General features: G+C 35.8%; 2 protein-coding genes across 5 annotated transcripts in view; one reads left to right on the forward strand and one right to left on the reverse strand.

The window, feature by feature from the left end:
• IMPG1 (interphotoreceptor matrix proteoglycan 1) overlaps window positions 1-6825 on the forward strand; it is a 55719-nt gene extending 48894 nt beyond the window's left edge. The window contains exons 15-19 of the mRNA XM_063153515.1: window positions 89-299; window positions 2149-2325; window positions 2425-2606; window positions 2912-2995; window positions 5155-6825. Coding sequence (XP_063009585.1) covers window positions 89-299; window positions 2149-2325; window positions 2425-2606; window positions 2912-2943 — 602 coding nt within the window. The 3' untranslated portion in view covers window positions 2944-2995; window positions 5155-6825. The remainder of the gene's footprint in view (window positions 1-88; window positions 300-2148; window positions 2326-2424; window positions 2607-2911; window positions 2996-5154) is intronic.
• A 775-nt stretch (window positions 6826-7600) lies between these two features.
• Window positions 7601-18820, reverse strand: part of MYO6 (myosin VI) — a 103327-nt gene continuing 92107 nt past the window's right edge. For 2 of the 4 annotated variants that reach the window (XM_063152886.1, XM_063152884.1), the window contains 5 exons: window positions 18282-18385; window positions 16908-17039; window positions 14736-14762; window positions 12394-12612; window positions 7601-11012 (listed from right to left, as the gene is read on the reverse strand). In XM_063152886.1, the coding sequence (XP_063008956.1) occupies window positions 10813-11012; window positions 12394-12612; window positions 14736-14762; window positions 16908-17039; window positions 18282-18385 (682 nt within the window). In that variant the 3' untranslated portion in view covers window positions 7601-10812. The remainder of the gene's footprint in view (window positions 11013-12393; window positions 12613-14735; window positions 14763-16907; window positions 17040-18281; window positions 18386-18820) is intronic. The other 2 variants (XM_063152888.1, XM_063152885.1) reach the window with 1 other exon arrangement.

The raw sequence follows: 18820 nt of genomic DNA on the forward strand, positions 1-18820 counted from the left end.
AACACGAGCTGTTTTCTCTGGCTGCCACAAGCCCTGCCAAGGCCCTTTGAGGGAACGCTTCAGTTACTGATTCACCCCTCCTTTACAGCTGATCAGGCAGACCCCTGCAAGTTCCTGGCCTGTGACAAGTTTTCCGAGTGCGTGCTGAACGAGTGGACCAGGGAGGCCGACTGCCTGTGCAGGCCTGGCTACGCCAGCCGGGACGGGCTGCCCTGCCGCAGCCTGTGCGAGCTGCAGCCCCAGCTCTGCCTCAACGGCGGCAAGTGCGAGCTGGTGCCGGGAACAGGAGCTGTCTGCAGGTAAGCGGATTGATGATGAATTCTCTTAACAGCCCCAGAAACCATGCTAATGAGCCAAAAGCTCGACATTCAGATGCTGTAAGTCACACTGCAAATACCCTTCTGAAGTATAAATAGTCTCGCCATGGATAAATCCATTTCTGCCTGTTAGTATACAGAGAACATTATGATCTAGTTATTTTTAAAGATGCTTCAGAAATTTATTAGAAATTCAGCATCATTGGCAGTGATGACACACACAAAGGCATGCATTCATTTCAGATTTCCAAACACATTTTGGAAAAATGGAATAACACATTCACAGTTTTGCTACCAATTACATTGTAGCATTTTAAGCAGTTACATTTTTGTAAGATATGTTAAAAAGAAAACCTTTATTTGGAATATGACAGTATTTCTACATTGCAGATCTTAGGATTGTGCAATATTCAATAATCTAATTCCATTCCTCTGTCATGGCCTAAATTATGTGTTAAAGACCATGTAATCAGACTGGAAATTATTTCTCTCACATAAGGCTTCTGGACTGCGATTCCAGACCACCCAATAAAGCACGTGAAGGCTGAAGCTGCTTTCAGGGATTTCTGGGAAAGACTTGAAGATTAGCAGCTCTTCCTTACTGCAAATATATTTCTTAAGGATTTTTAAATGGAATTATCTTAAGTCAATACTGAGAACTTCACAGTACTTAAACATATTCACTCTCTTCCAAAGTATCAAGTATCTTCTCATTGTAAGACTAGACAATTCACAGCTTTTTGTGAAACTGTATACTAGACTGGCACACAGTAGTTAACCAGCCATGTACATAAGCAAGGATCAAGTTACAATTCTTGCATTTGTTTATTTTCTCTCAATACTTTGACTAGATTAACAATACATCTTTTACCTTACTTAAGATTAACATCAAAAATTAGGACCATTGGAAAAATTATTCAAATTATTCACTGGAACAACCCAACTACCAAAATTAATTTTCTTCAATGGGTATCACAGGAATTATATTTAATTCACCACAATTACTGCCAAATTCCTGACTTTCAGAGTCACAGTAGAGCAGCTGCAGCATTTAGTGAATGTGGAAGTGAGCCTGTGACCTAGAAAGGTCCTCTTCAAAACTTCGCTGAGGTAGCAAGGAGACTGACCTATTCCTCCAAGACTGATGCACTAAGCAAAATAATCCTTTCCCCATCCAGAAAAACCCTGAATGTACAAGTATAACTAAACCAACATGAGGACTTATAAAAGCACTAAAAATAATAAATGAAATTTTTTGTGAATTATAGCAAGTCACAAATTCCCACCAGTGTTGGACTGACAGCTTGTGCAAACTAGTACTGTCAGAGAGAAAATTATAGCCTACTATTTGCCCTTGTGCTCCTTGTAAATTCACTTCCCCCTTGTCTTGTAGAGTTCTGCTACTTGTAGTAGAACTCCTATTCCAGACCTTACTCCCCAGAGTGAAATCACCAAAAAACAGAATATAAGCTTCAAAGTTGTGTTCAGACATTACCTTAAAACACACCTGAACTTCCAAAGTTCTAAACCACAAATGTTACCTGTGGGGTTAGAAATTTGTCAGAGATATTTAAAATGCATTGTTTCCTTAAAATTTGTAGGTCGGCAAGGAATATGTCAGTTTCTTTTTATTTAAAACTCACTCTTCAGTGCAAAAATATTATCTTTCCCTATGATCAATCACATAATTTTCATGCAGAAACATAACTATTTGTAGTGGAAATAATGAGTTCATATTACATTGGAGATTTCCCGTTCTTTTTGTTTAAGATACTCAGTATTTTTTGCCTTGAAGTTCTGTACATTTTTTCTCTTCCTTTCCTTATTTTAGATGCCCTGTACGTAGACACCAGCTTTACCAAGGACAGCGCTGTGCAAAATTTGCTCCAGAACCCACACAACCCTTCATTTCTAAACCTCTCATTCTTGGCTTAGGAAGCCTTGGTTTTCTTTTCATCATTTTAATTATTAAGATAAGAAGAAAGTGCAAAAGAAACTCTAATTTGCAGTAAGCTGCTCACCATCTTTTCCTTCACATTTCAAAATATTCCTTATGTTTCTTTTGCAATTTCAAATCTTACCTAAACAAAAATGTTCTGCATTGTAGAAGTCCTACTCTCAGCAGCTGCAATCCAGAAAATGCTGTAAGGATTAATCCTGCTTTTGAACACGATGAATCCCTATCTAGCTTTTGTCACACGGCTTGCAGTGTAAGTGCTTGTCTCAGTTCCTCAGAGATCCTTGATCACGAAGCATTACATGAACTTGAAAACACAATTCAGCCTGGAGGTAAACTGCATGGAAATCCCTTTCTCATCCCTCAACCAACAGCCCCACCTGAAATAACAGGTCCACCTTCGTGTATTAACTCCACAACTAAATCAAACTTGAAGCTACTCTTGCTTGGCAATTTCAGAACTGAAAATACTAATGCATTCATTGCTTTCCACATTTACTGCAGTGTAGTTCTCATAACAGGACTGTAGAACTGCTTTTCTTACAGCTGTCTTGCATGGCTCTGCCAGTCTATCCTAGCTGAGTGCTTTTAGTCATTTAGAGAAATAATTAGTGGTTTGGTTTTTTTACTCTTGTAGGTCACCAGATGAGTTTACAAAACCAAGACTGACAAGTTAGTCCCTGGAATTCTTCGTTTCCAGCATCAGCCACACAAAATCAAGGTTTGTGACTATTTTCATGAGCCTTAAAAATCTGTTGTGTCCCATTGTCAATGTTATCAGGGAGCCTCTTTGTAGTAATTCCATACAAAGAAAAGCTCAGGATTTTTTGATGCTTGATAGGACAACTACATTTGCTTCATAAATGTTTTTATGCAACAAAGCTCTATTTTGTATAACCATGTGGTAATGTGACAGTCACTGGAACATGTGAAGGAAGAAGAAATACCTGAAATGACGAAGTTACACAAAATGCAATCCAAAGGAGAGGTTTAAATAGCAGTGCTAAAAAAATCTCAGATCACTCAGTCTGGTTAAGCAACATAGAGTTTGGCAAGTAGGAATTCTAATTTGAGCAGAATATAGCTCATATCTCAAGTATTATTTCAAGTTTTGCAACTTGAAACACCTTGTATCTTTGTGGGGGGAAAAAAGACAGAAAGGAGAAAAGCTGAGTCAAACTTCCTCTAAAATTGACAGACTGTTTCTGATGTATCTGAGTATGTCCTCATGTTAGGTAAAATAAAAAGCTTTTACTTTGCCATTTTCATTTTTCTGAATTACAGCCCAATTAGGAATAAAAAGGTTTTGCTATAGCTGTTAGCACCCTTTGTTATTGTGGGGAATATCAGTACAGGAGTGCTCTTGGCACTAGCTGGACATTTTGGAAGACAGGATATCAACTACATGAATCTTGAGCTCCTAACATGTTTGTTGTTATGTAAATAAAGGAACAAGCAAAGATACCATAAAGAAAAGATTTATTGTCACTGATATTCATCATTCCCAGGTGTGATCTTTTCACGTACAGTTATAGACTGAGCTGAAAATGGGGGGACTGGAATGCAAAGATAGAGATGGAGAAAGGTGGAGATGGACAAAGCAGCAGGGAGTAGCAGTTTGGAAAAGCTCAAGAATGAACTCACTTCACTGGTCATAAAAGCATGAGCACAGATGTTTGCAATTAGTATTTTACACCCACCTTAAAAGAAATGTGCCTGTGGGCAATTGTAGACCAATAAACTTTCATAATAGCTAAACTACTTAAAATTTCTACATAGAAAAGAATTAAATATTTTATTAAGTAATAAAATGGCACATCTGTGAAAGAAAACACGGTCTGTGTCATCTAGACCATATTTGAATTGCCAAAAGTACATTGACAAAGCTCTTCTCAAGATCTAGTTAAGTAAATTAATTTAGTAAGAAATCCAGCAACCACAAAATTGAAATGGATTTTAAAAAACTGAGTCTATTTTTCACTGTTGCTTAAGTTCACAGTGAATGTTTACATCACCCTTAGATTCAACATGTTTTTAATGATTTGAAAAAAGTCAATGGCAGAAGAAAATGAAAGTCGAACACCTTTCATTAGCTGAAATTAAGAGGAGCACTTTGATTTCACAATCTAAAAAACTCCTTCAGGGCTAAGATTTTTTAAATAGAATATGGCCCTTGAATTGTATTTTCAGGATGTGGCTATCTAGAACTTGTAGGCCAAATTGAGATTTCAGTATTTAAATTCTGGCTTGCAATATGTAACGACAGAAGGGACAGCTTTTTAGGACATATTATCTAGAGTAAGTACAGCTCTGTATTTATAAAGGCATATATGAAAATAGGCATAAAGTTTCAGTAGAAGCTAAAATAACCCTGAAATCCTTCCCAAATATGAAAAATGTCTCCAGTTTAGTTATAGAATCACTGCATGGAAAATTATTTTAAAACTTCCTTATCAGAGGGGATTTTGATTGGGTGGAGTTTTACCCAGTTAGTCATTCATGAAGTAACAACCTTTACCATCTCCAGGGATGGTGCATCCACTACTACTTTGGGCACGCTTTCAGTGCCTCACCACCCTCACAGTTAAGAATTCCTTCCTTACATCTAATCTAAATCTCTTTCACTTTAAAGCCATTCCCTCTAGTCCTATCACTCTCTGCCCTTGCAAAACATCTCTCTCCCTCCCTCTTGGGCCCCCTTTAGGTACTGAAAGGCCACTAGAAGGTCTCCCTGAAGCCTTCTCTTCTCAAAGCTCGATTCTTATTATGAACTACAATTATCAGATTTTCGTGTGACCTTGCCTATTAGCCGTTAGATAAATAGTACACTTTCAAATTCAACAATACTTTTCAAATGACTTAAGGGACTTTCTCTTATAGGTCTTCAAGAAAGAAGGTCTGCATTATTCAAGACTGGACTTCAGGATGAGTATGAAAAAAAAAAAAGATTCCTAAAGATACAGTATTTTGGCTCTAAAATCAGTGCACATTTAAAAAGAATAGTTTTACTGAAGGAAAACAAATGACCAAGTTGAGCAGCTTTTGAGCATGTCCAAAATGCCTGGTAGGAAGTCCCACTACTAAGATGCGTGCATTAAGTGTCTGGTGCTTACACATCTTAACTGTTTTATTTAAGAGCTGAGTGCTAGAAGCAGATTTTGCTGAGATGTGACATTTTTCAGTATTGTATGTTACAACCATTCTGGTAAAAATCTCAGTGGAGCTTCAGTGCATTTCTGTATCCCTCTACTAACCTTCCTTACACACACTGATGCAAATGGTGAATGGAAATTAGAGCTGTCATTGACCAAAGGCCACATTAAAAAAATTTGGGAACTTCTTCATTCCCTCTCTGAATGCTCACATGGCAAATCACACAGAAGTTGCATTTAATTTTTCAAGGGTTTCTATGAGCATCAGATTCCTATTTTTCTGTTAATAAATACATAATTTTTACATACCTACATATTTACTTAGCTGTTTAATTTTGGTGACAGAATTCTGGTGACAGGATTTAACCTTTTTGCTGAGGTACAATATGTGGAGCTTCATCTTTTTAGAACATGAGATTTGTATTCACAAGCACCCGCCTGGTAATGAGTAGATTAGAATTGCACATGAGAACCTACATTTTAGAGTCAGTATCCACACAAATAATTTTGAGAGGTTACTGTTAGTTTTTGTAGGAGAAATCCAAGCAGACAATGGGGGGGCCATTAAGTATTTTGTAGGCTTATTAGTTTATGAATCAACAATCCTGATTTGAGTAGGAGCATTATTTTACCTTGAGTATCTTTTTCTTGAGTATGTGCGTCTATTTATATTCTGCACCAGTGTTGTACTCAGGCACTGGTTTGCTGCTTGGTGCACACCAGAAGTCGTACTTACAGCTCAAACTGAGCTCCTACAAAGTTCATGACTATCCTGGATGACAACCCCTCATCCAGATGTGAAACTTCTGTGTATTCAGGACAGCACCTGACTTTGGTGACAAAAACTCTTACTTCGTGCCGTGCAGTTACCACAGCAAAGACTGAACTTTGATTTCCTTTCTCAAGTCCTTTCAAAAGAACGGTTTATGAATTCCAAGCAACTGCACGGGTTTGCCTGCAAAACCACCGGAACTGGTGACTGCGTACGGATGAAGGCAGTGCACCAAGAACACAAGCTTGAGTTTCCACAGCCGAAATAGTGGTTTTACTTACTTCATTTAAGTAGGAAAGAAAAATAAAGAAGAAACCTAAGACGTGTTTTTACACAGTAACATTTCAGAATAAAATTACTTTAAAAGTACTTTTTGCAAGGAACAGGAAGTCATCCTTGCCTAAAAATGCTAGCTTTCACTATTGCTCATGTAAGCTAAGAATGCATTAAGAATGCTGATAGCATTCCATTTTTTTCCATTACAAATGTATTTTTGTATGTGTTTAGTGTATTTCAACTTATACTAGTTATCATTAGTCAGATTAAAAAATAAGTAATTTTAAAATGTGTATTTTAATAATGATTATTCATGATTGTATTATCACTCTCAACAATTAATTACCAAATATTTGCTGGACGTAAACCTTTTGTATTTCAATAAAACATAATAAAATTATTTACTTGAAAATTTCACAGGGAATTGAAGTGGTACCTAATATTGCACATAAGCTTATCATGTTACTTTAAAACTGATATAAAGTTACAGTTGGCGAAAAAGCATAAAGAAACTGAAACAAAATTACATTTCCTAGATAAAGTATGAATTATTTGAATATTTTTAAATTAAAAACTACCACTGTAATTTGGCCCTTAAGATGAGAAAGTTCTATAAGACTCTAAGGAGAAAACCACAAAACCCTCACAAAAGCAATACCACATCTCCATCCCAAACACAAAGCTTCCCCCACAGAGCACACCTTCCAAGCAGCAGAGTTGATGTCACCAGTCACTGACTGACACAAGCTAAAATTAAAAGGATGCAGAGTACATAGCATAGCAAATGATAGACACATTGGAAGTGATAGCAATAAATGTTTTTTAAAAAGTATTGAAAGTAAAAAGATACTTGTTTCAATAAATACTGAGAAATGAAGCTTGAGATTTAGGAAAACAAAATCAGAATTTTCTAATAACAGAATGTTATTTTGGAGGAACACTTACCTTAGAAAGTAAAGGTAAAATCTTTACTAGAATAAAGCTTTAAAAAGTAGGTTTAAGCACCAAAAATATCTCATGGAAAAACAGCAGACATAACCAGCAAAGGAATATTTTTGCCATTCTCATAACTTAATTAACCCTTATGCTTCAACTCTTCAAAGACAAAACAGTAAGAAGATACAAGTAAGATTTCAACATGGAATGTGTTTATTTTTTATTTTTAATTTTCATTACAGTATTAACAGGTCATTTAAATACTTTAAATAAAGATATTTGAAGAAAAACCCAGAGGATTCAACTAGGTAAAGAAAAACACAATCTTATCAGTGGATAAAAGACAAGTATTGAATGACCTTAGGATCTTCAGAATAACATTCTCAGGAAAATGCATATTCCTGGGTCACCTAGTCAGGAATGCAGCTTAGTGTGGTGCTTCTCTTCCTGTTTGTTTTGTGGAACATTTTAGGCAGATCTCAACTATAATGGACAGCTTCACTGACAGGCAGGAAGAATTTATTTTTAATGAAACATGCAAAGAACCAAGTCAATGTGCTTCAAAAACCTCTACAATTTTCTCTATAATTATAAATCAGATAGGCATCAGGTCATACTACAGTCCTAAATATCAACCCTCTCACCTCCTTTTATATTTCCTCTCCAAATCAACCAACTATAATTATCTGACACATTACAAAGGACCATGGAAACAATTGGTAGGCAGTTAAATATTACCAGACATGTAAAAAAAATAAAATAATCTGAAACTAATTGAAAATTAATTATGTTTCACAAAAAGATAAGTAAAACTAAAAGCAGAAGCTGCTTTTGGTGTGGAGTGAAAAAAGGGACAAAAAAGCAGTCTGCTACTGTGCAAAGTAGAATACCCCAATTTCTGGAATGCATGTTCTGCTTCCCTCAGGCATACTTCTGGAGCAATGCTGGGAGGTGGGAACATCTCATTAAGGGTCCAGCCACCAGACCCTCTTCCACTATTTCAAAGTCCATTTTATTTTCATGATAGCTCATATTTGTTAGTCATTTAGTAAAGAAAAATTTCCATACACCCCATTCTGATGAAAAAAAGGGTAAAAATTTTCTTTCAAATGCCAGTCAAGGAAATCCTGACATAACTAAAGGAAGAGAGTGGAAACATGTAGTTAATTTTATTCAAAGTTCTCTGCAGAGAATTTACACATACACATACTAAAATATTTAAGCACATATATGTGTACATACCTACACATGTGTAAGCATTTGAGGTTCTTTGCTTACAATATTCAGTCTCATAAGATTCATGGATTTTTAAAGATACATACAGTGAGATGGAATGTGTTAAGTCCAGCAGCTAAACCCAGACAGAAACACACACAGGTCAGGTCAGTGATTTTTCTTCCTTGGATCGCGTGAGTGAGCACAGCTTCTTGCAGTGCTAAGTGTTTGGGGACTGGAAGCTGTCACACTTTGGTTCCAATGCAGTAACACATTAAACCAGTAATCTAAATTTCATAAGCTGCACCTTTAAACTCACGCAACGCTGTACAGGTTTGCACACAACTTCCCAGCCAGTAGTCTGATGCCCTTCTCCTTTCACCTTCCAGCCAAAAAAGACTGTTTCAGTGAAGAATTTGGGTAAAATGAAAACAATTTTCTCATTTGCAATCACATGAGCAGGAAGTAGAGTGGGTCTGCAGCAGAAGCTGAGATTCCCTGATGCAGTGGGTGTGTAGTGAGTTAAATACCACTTGAATATCTCCACATTATTCCCATGAGGAGTGTGTTTATAACAACAAGCAGACTGTGGCACGCAACCATAGTCTAAGGTCAGCAAGGACTTTTCTCTGTGCTAAAGAATCACCCCTCTTGAAAATTCAGTATATTTATGCCTTTTAAAAATGAAAGTTTCCAGGAGGTTTCATGCTCAGTAAGGAGTGTGGAAATTATTTCATACTGTAAGCAAACTGTCAATTAAAAAGGGCAAAAATTCATTTTTAAATCAAGCTATGAATTGGACCTCAAGCTACTTATATTTTGGATTTCTATTAAGAGAGATAATAAATGGTAATGTTTAATTTGTTGAAATAATGGCTAGCAAGGTAAAGCAACATTCACTTAAGTGAAAGAGATGCTTCTTAAAACTGCATGAAATTAATGATTCCCACCCACAAAAACTCCCCAAACAAACAGTTTCATAAGGGAACTGTTACAAGCTATGAAACTTGATAGAGGAGATTAATATACAGCTCAGCATCCAAGTCACTATGATATTTCAGTACACTAAAAATTGTATCTATTTCATCAGCACATATTATTAAGATGCATTATGTTGTTGGACCAATTTTTTATACAGTCTAACAAAAGTTACAGACCTTGTATATCTTGTTACAGTTAAAATAAAGAGGATTTCTGAGGCTCAGACCTCAATACTCAGTTAAGTTATACTGCCAGCAAAAAGCTGAACATATTTCCCTTAGTGCTATCCTTAATCTTATATACCTTCAGATACAAAGCTTGGACAATTTTGCGTAGTATGTTGAAATTACACTACCTGGCTAAACAAACTGTCCAAGAATCGCTAATAGAAATGTCGTCAGAAAAATAAAGTCTGAAGCAGATTTGTACTAAAAAGAGAGAAAAAAAATCTACAAGAAAAGTGGTATAAGCCCTAAAGACAGTACATTCTTTGAGGACCTCCAATATTATACTATTTTGACGTATATGAATGCTTTTCTTGGAACATGCAGAAAACTGTTTCTCTTAAACCAAGACAGAGAATGAATTTAATAGGGGTTTATAGGTCTCAAGTTTAGGAGGATTTCCCATCAGGTTCTGGAAAAACAAAAATCATTAAATACAGACACTAACCAGTTTGCAAATCAGGACATAAAATGTCTCAGATTATATAAAAGTATACTCCAACTTCTCCATAACAGAAGTCAAAGCTAAGGCCTCACAATTCCAGTTATTAGAAATAACATATTCTCTTTACTAGGCCACCACTTGAAGCCAGCTACTCAGTGTTTTAAAGAAGGAATCTTATAAAAAGCTGGTTGCAGTGCAGTTCTTTGCAATATGTACCCAAGTACAGACAGATTGCTTGAAAGTATTAAGAGTTACAACAGAAACTGTTAAAGAAAATGCAACATAACAACAAAATGCAGCAAACTACACTGCCTGAAGTTTCTTCAGGGTCCTCATACCTAGTAAAGTTCACTACACAGATTAAACATCATGAAGTACAAATTAACAAACCACATGATTAATAAAATCTGTTCACTTTACATTAAACATCTCTACTCTGATTACAGAACGTTTAGAACCTCTGGAGCACAGAGGAACTCTTCCCTTTGTATCGCGGGCCAGGTTGTCATCGCGAACGCTCCTGTGCCACCTGCCCGCTTATTTCAACAGGTTCTGCAGCATCGCCGTAGCGTAGGTGGGGCGAGCTTGTCTGCTTGCAATTGCGTTTTGCAGATACTGGATGCCTCCACAGCGTTCCCAAATCTCTTCAAACTGCCTCGGTAAAATTTCAGCACCTCGCTTTCGGGTTAAGCCAGTCTCTTCAAGGTTAAGCTCACACATATCCATGTCATCCTTACCTGAAATGGTAAAGGGCAAAAGAAAACATATTTTACATCATTGAAAGATCCCATCAATAAAAATTAGATCCTTGTTAATTACGTTTCCTCTCTGTAGATCTGGTTTGCTGGTAGACTTCAGAGCTTATGAGGAAGTCCTCAGATACAGGCATTTTTCAGTTTCCTGGGTTTTTGTTACACAGAGAACACTAAAACAGTATGAGAATAAACTAATATCAGATGCTGCAATTGACAAAGCTGTGCTTAAACAGCAAGCAAAAAGGAATAAAGGGAAGAAGCCGAAAGATCATCATCTCGATACATTCTTCTGAAACTCATTACAGGATGACAACCACATTTGGATTACATATACCTTCAGTTTCAGGCCACTTCACAGAGAACTGCTTTACTTATGGTTAAATGTAGCAAAGCAACTAAGAATTCCAGACTTTGGATCAAGTAGCTAATCTGTCAGCCTACCACACAAAACAAACAGTGAGACCAACACAGGCAATCCACTTAAATTATAGTGTAGCTCACAAACTAAATTGTAATCTTATTTTTAACAGGTACTCACGACAGCAGTGCTACTTTTAGCTATGGGCTTTGGCACTGAACAGCAACAGTTGGTATAAGGAATTCTACTTAAAATAATTTGCCGAAAACAAACTTTTGTTGCCAGTAAAGCATAATCCTGTAGTGAAACAAATTGGCTATGGCCTTTCCTCAGTCTCTAAGTTAAATACAAAATCTCAAAACACAGAAGTGTAAGCAGCATTTCTCCAGTGTTTTCTCCCCTGTTCCTTACCCTCCAGAAAAGGAGGATACATTTCACTACCAGATAAATCTCTACTTATCCATTGCAACATTTATTTAAAATTTTTAAGATTAAAAAGCTATTTTCCCATACTAAGTAGCATAAATAGGGTAAAAGCATCAGCTTGCTATTAGCCCCATGCTACGGACAGACAATGTAACATATGTACAAATTGTTTTGATACAAACTGCTTGTAATTCTTTACAGATAACTAAAAAACAGTACAATGATGAGTAGACTTTTCCCAGATAAATTGTGATGTTTTATCTTCACACTGTCTTCAGTTCAAGGAATAATCTCAGCGTTTGTAATAATCCAACTCATAATCCAACTCTTTCCATTTGATTTCCCACTGTCTATGGCCTCCCAAATTGAAGTACGTGTAGAAGTAAAACATAGGACCAGTTACATGTCCCAATGATATTCTGAAACATTTGGCCACCATCAGCAGCAGTCCCAAATCCTCAAATTCTGCCAAGGAAGGAAGGAAGGAAGGAAGGATACAACTTGGGGAACTTGGAACTTCATCCTCTTTTTCTGAAGTTTGTTATCAACTCTGGACCTTCTGAAAATTTCAACACCAACCTGCTACAAGCAGAATGGGTGCCTTGTCAGGGTGAAGCTCCATTTGCCGAGCAATCCAGGGCCCATCGAAGTGTGCATACCACCAGCCCTTCTTCTTGTTCTGGGGGTCCTTGTACTGGTCCGCGGGGCGGATGAAGGGGATGCGGAAGTAGCGCTGCTGCCTGTTTATTTCAATCTCTTGTTGTCTGCCTGGGAGCTGGGCTGCGGGGTTCTGTTGTGCTATCATACAAAACATGCCCCCAAAAATAAGTGAACAAAGCAATTAGAAAACAAGAAAGCCATATTACTTCCTTTATTAATCAGCACATTAAAAAACAAACAAAACAACAAAACAAACAAGAAAACAAACCCCCCCGCAAAACCCAAGATATTATCTCTCAAGGTCATCTGAAGTCTCAGCAAACCTAGAAAGTATTCCCATCTCAAATAATGTGCATTCTGTTAATTGCAACAGCTAAAACACTGGTCAGAAATGGCTCATGTTGACCCCTGTACATGTTGCCCAATGGCAAGTTTAAACAAAACTAAGTAAATAAAATAACATATTCTGCTTTTGATCAATATCTAAGGTCAAACTTGCCATGTAAAATTTCTTACCAACCAGAAATATTTATCAGCAATTGCTTTAGTTCAGTCCATTTCTTTGTAAAAAAAGATCACAGCGCACAGAAGCATTTTCAGTTGCAAACATACAAAAGCATCACTTGATGTTTGACAGTCGACACAAAAGGATGTATAATACTGTTAGAAATTACTAATTTGTTAATAGAAATGTTGGCAATAAGTACTGCTTATTACAAAGCTGCCACCAAACAATTTTCTGCCTAGATTTCTATAAGTCAAAATCTGGCATTAGAAGTAATTTCTGGCTGCTTTCTTCTTTCAAGGAATTTTTTATTTCAGACCATTAAGATCAGCTGACTAAACTTCTAAAGGAGAAAGTTACATGAAATTTTTTCAAGTTTCATATATATTTTTGCTAAATATTTTCCACATGCATTTTTGGACTTTTTAAGTTCCCCATATTTCAGACTCTAGAGAGAAACTCGCTTTCAAATAAAAGCAGATACTCTCTATGTTAATGCATCAAATGATCAACCTTCTTAATCTTATATATACACTATCATAATCAGTTTTAAATAGTAAATGCACTTAAAAGCAACATCCTTTCCTTTAATACCTGCCCCTGCAAAAGTTTGTTACTGATTTTGTTTTAGTGGTTTACACCACTGATACAGATACCCTGCTTATGAACCTTTACCATCTCTACAGAAGAAAATCAGGATTAACGTTTTATATGTTTCAGCACAAAAGGAATAATTAAAAATGAATTCAATTTTTTTCCTTGTCTATTGAGCAACAAAGAGAATTTCTGAGCTAACATTTATTAATATAAAAAATGGCAATTACTTTTAATAACTTATTTTTACAGTCATGAACAGGACTAATATAGCCTAGCAACTACACCTTGAAATTTCTTCTGCCTAGATTCAAGCAAAAATAAGTTTTCTAAACCTGAACAGCAGAACCTTAACAAACCCCTATATGTAATACATATCAAATCTCCTTTTTTTAAACAAACATAGAAGAAAAAGCACCCAGATTTTAACATGTGAATGCTACTTTTATACATCAACTCTGATAAAACACACACCTTACAGAAAGACAGAGTATATAAAAAACTAATTTAATTTTATGCATTGTCTGAACATTTATCCCAGCAGATCAGTACTTAAGTATTGTTGAATCCTTTTTCCACTGCAATGGTAATTGCTAAGGCTCATTTCTACCCCTAGGCATATCTAAATCTAGAGAAGAGGGCAAATCTAGAGAACAGAAATGCTAAGCAGCCAATGGAGCCTCTATTGGTGCTATAGAACTGTGGCTCTCTATTCAGAAGAAACCATCACCTGAATGTTAGTCTGTGTGCTAGGAAAATAGTTGTTACATTATGTTGATTCCAGAGTTTTGCTACAACAAAAAGCCATGTGCAGACAATAAAAAAAAAGGCTAGAACAAGAGTGGTTTTGGGCTGTTGGTGGTTGTGGAAAAAAATCGGACATTATATCTTTCAATAATTTATATAAGAAGGTTATTTCACTCTCCCTTCCCTTGCCTCCTCAAATGGGTAGGTTTTCATGCAGATAAGTACATTTTTAATTACTAGAGTAATATATAATTACCATCAGATGAATAACATTGTCAAATTATAATTTATTTTTTTTTTACAATTAACTTCTATGTACATGTGTAGCAAAACATTGGATTAATCAATGTTAGTACAGAGCTCTCAAGTGTTCCTATTCTTCAAAGTTAGCTTAAACAACTGTCTCCTCACTTACTTGAGTTGCTCAAAAATGGTGGAAAATCTGTGAACAAATATTACATGTTGAACAAAACATGAAAGTGCTGATCCCTTATAAGTTATGGCTTCATTACAACATCAACATTTTTCACCAATGCTGATAACAGACAAATAGGAATTCTAGCTACAACATAAATGCAGATTCTAAGTGTTTCTACTCTTTTTCTACTTCTATTTTCATTGAGATTTAACCTCAAAATTAATCACCTTAATAATTTGCAATTCCTGTTACAAAGCTTCAGTGGTATATATGCTAAGTCCATATTGCTCTAACAAATCTGCTAGTTAATTAATGTAGTACTTTACTTTTTTGACATTTCTGCTAGAAAAAAAACCTTCCAGACTCTGTCAATACCAGTAATAATACACAAACCAGTGCTTAGCTTCTACACTGAATGTATGAATTTAAATAAAGGATACTTATAAAATTACATTAAAGGATACTGTAAAACTACATTAAATCAATGAAGAGATGTAAAGAAAAAACTACATCACTTGAAGTCCACATCCACTGACACCAGAAAAACTTTTAGCTTAAACACCTAAGAAATCAGAATTTCTTCTTACTACCTTCTCAGATGACTACAGTACATATGCATGTGAAATGCCCATGTGGTATGATTATTTGCAATGCAAAGAATTATACTGGCATTAAGAGTCTCTAAAGGTCACTATCAATTTCTTCTGAACTGCAAGGTTCTCTTATTCTCTTATTATGCCATATTTCAATGAAGTTAAAAAAATACAATGAAAAACACTGAAAAGAATGCAGCAAGTATCTCAAAGGTGATAAGAATATGAATATTCTCAGCTTTGTGTGCAAAAATCTAAAGATCATCTGCTCTTTGATACTTCCCATCAGCAATACTGTGTATGAATATTTTTCCCATTTAGCTCCAGAGAGAATGTTCAAAGCAATTTACCACTTGGCAGAAGTGCTTCAAATGCCTTTTCCTGCCATTTCAGTCACAAGCTTTCTTAAGCAGCTAAAACCACATTTCAGACACAAGGACCCATTCTTTGATAATATCTTCTCCAGGGGTCCAGATTTTGCCTGCCACATATCCATACTAAAATTCCCTGAGAACCTCAAACTCAGGTAATGCTCAAGTAATGAATAACTCCAGTAAATGTATCAAGGGGAAGGAGGTGCCTTTGTACATGGACTGAGATTACCTAGAGCACCTGGATTCCCTGGGATGTTTATTCTCCATGTCCCAGGACAATGCCTTAATCTCAGACTCACGTGACTTTGGGGAGAGCACTTTCTCCCTATCTTCCCTTTCCTTTGTCTCTCCCATGAACTGTGTGACAGGAACACAAATATCAAATATAATGGAACAAAAAGACAAAAGGAATGATCTGACTAAATGGTTCCATGCATTTACTGTGATCCTATAAATTTCTTAGATTCCTTTTATACAGATGATCACCAGACTTTTGAGGTGGAATGTTGGGAAAAGAGTAACAATCCACTCTGTAAATACCACTCCAGAAACCAGGTACAGAATTTCCAGGTCTGGCAGTCTGAAACTCCCACACTTCCTTGATGAATGCAAGAGAAACTTACTCTGATTAGTGTGTTGCTTTGTCAATAAACACCAGCCTGTGAAATCAGTAGAATGAGGGGTCTAAATAGAAAACACGGTCTACACAAAATTTGTCACCCCATGAGCCAGAATTACAGCATCAACACTCAGATTTTATAAAGGAGGATGTAACATGATGTATGTAAGCAGTGATGTAAACAACAGAATTATTAGCACCTTTTAAAAGTATCTACATCTATGTCTACATGGCTATATATTATGAAATATTAAAGTAGCACTGCAATGAACATTTAACAAAAATGCCAGCAACTGCATCAGTAGATCAAGAACTCTTTTTAACAGATGTCAGCTGGATGTGAGAAAAGGTTTTAAGAGAGAGCTGTTCAGCATAAGAAGCTGGGTCTACCGAAAGTGTTTTAATTTCTGTGAAGAATTTGCCAGTTTCAATCTTTCCAAAATATTTACCTTAAATCAACATAAAACACTCCTAAAAAACTCCAAGTTTCTTCAACCTAGCAAACCCAGAACACATTCCAGAAATGTTCTCTTTAGAATATTATCACCAAAATTACTATAAACACAAAACTATCTCTCCTCACCATAGTCTGTGACTGATTTGGGAGCACGCTGTTCTGTTTCTGCATTGCGTTTCTTATTCTTGGATTTCCAAGCATGATACACCTTTAGCCTTCGGTGGAACTCTTCTCTGCAAGCTGCCAAGAGTTCAATATCTATCCCAAAAAAAAGGAGAAGGGGAAGGCATGAGTGAGAAAAGTCAGAAAAGTATTTCTTAAATGTTTTTCTATATTGATAAGATATATGATTGGAGATCAAGCTGTGACACTAATAGGATAAAATGTAGTATAAAAACCCCTCACTCTCTGCAGCACAGGGCCTGTGTTTTATGGCCCAAAAAGTCTCTCAGTTTGATGAATCCTTTCTGCTTTAGAGTAAAGGCATTCCCCAAAGTAGCTGTTGTACTGGGATATTTGGAGCAGTTAAGTGCTACAAATATTTCTGTTGACAGTATCACAATACAAGCAGCACAGAAACAAATTTAAAAAAAGTTTAATTGCACTGCTGAACATTATTTCTGCAACTGAAAAAAAAGAAAAACAGAAATTTGACTGCTTAGATTTGTATTCTTTTCTCATGTATGTATTTTATTTTTTCTGAATTTCATTATGCTAGGAATTGAATGATGACAAGGCTTTTTCATTAGTTATCTCAGAGTATCCAAGCTGGCTTCATGAGGAAAGAACTCCACTTACTATTGCACCATCTACATAGCTGAAAACATTGCTCCAGTCTTGCATATGTAAAAACACTAAAAGAGAATGAGTTACTTTCCAATTTCTACATCCAGGAAGAAATTCTGAGTGATCTTAAATTACAAATTAACCAAGTGCTTTCAATAAGACGGAGGAAGAAACAGTAATATCTAAAAGACGAATAATTCTTATCTATTTCTATCTTCAGAGCACTGAGGCCAAGGTGAGTAATGCCCTACTGTAAGCTTCCAAAAAGAAGTTACACATTGTGAAAATTAAAGAATAATAGGAATATCTAAGACAGAACATATTTTTGCTTTCTTTATGATTTGGTGACAGCAAGAACTGATAGCAAAAAAATTCTTAGAACATGCAAATCCTAGGTGAAGCATAATAACTACTATTCCCTCTGTGGAAGTACATCAAATGGAGTGAACTTAATTAAGAAGTTATAGCATGTATTTTATGCCCAAGATGTTTATTATCATAAATATATAATCCCTAAAAGACATAACAATGGAAATTCTGTTTCCTTAATATGGAAATAGCTTTGTGTATTGTTCTTTTGGGGGTAAGAGAATTTTTAAAATTAATTTTTTATTCACTCAAAGTCATGTAAACTTTTAATCTTTGTTATAGGAAGAAAGTAACACTTTTTGTATAATTACAACTTGAACTCTTTCTGAGAAAAAAACCACTTACCACAGGAAGTGTTGATTGTATCACGAAGCTCTGCATATTTCCACTTACTGAGATCATGCTTCTTAGTACCAGCAGCAGCTTTTGTGGCTTGCACTGCAGGACCCCTGCAATCATTTTTAAAATATGTATTTTCAATATATATTTTTCCAAGTATTAAACAGGAATTTTTTTAAGAAAAGGAAGAGATCCCATGATCAATAATGTGTCATACTTATTACCACACAGACAAAATACCATAGTATTTTCAAGTTGTTTAAATTATCAAGAGAAAATGAAAATATATTTTATGCTCAAAATCATATCATAATCTGATTTGCCTCCTAAAGATTAAAAGGAATTGCCATTGATACTTTTCAGGTATGGAAAGACAATATTCTGAGTATCTCATCCCACATTGATGTACATTTTACTTTGTGAGAACCAAGATGCAGAAAACAAAGACTGAACATTTTTAGTTCCATTCAAAAAACAGACAAGGAAAAATATTCCTGAAGTAGAACAGGAGAAGGAAGAAAAGACATTTCCTCTGCTATTTAAAA

The sequence above is a fragment of the Melospiza melodia genome, chromosome 3, assembly GCF_035770615.1.
Source record: "Melospiza melodia melodia isolate bMelMel2 chromosome 3, bMelMel2.pri, whole genome shotgun sequence".
Lineage (NCBI taxonomy): Eukaryota > Metazoa > Chordata > Aves > Passeriformes > Passerellidae > Melospiza > Melospiza melodia.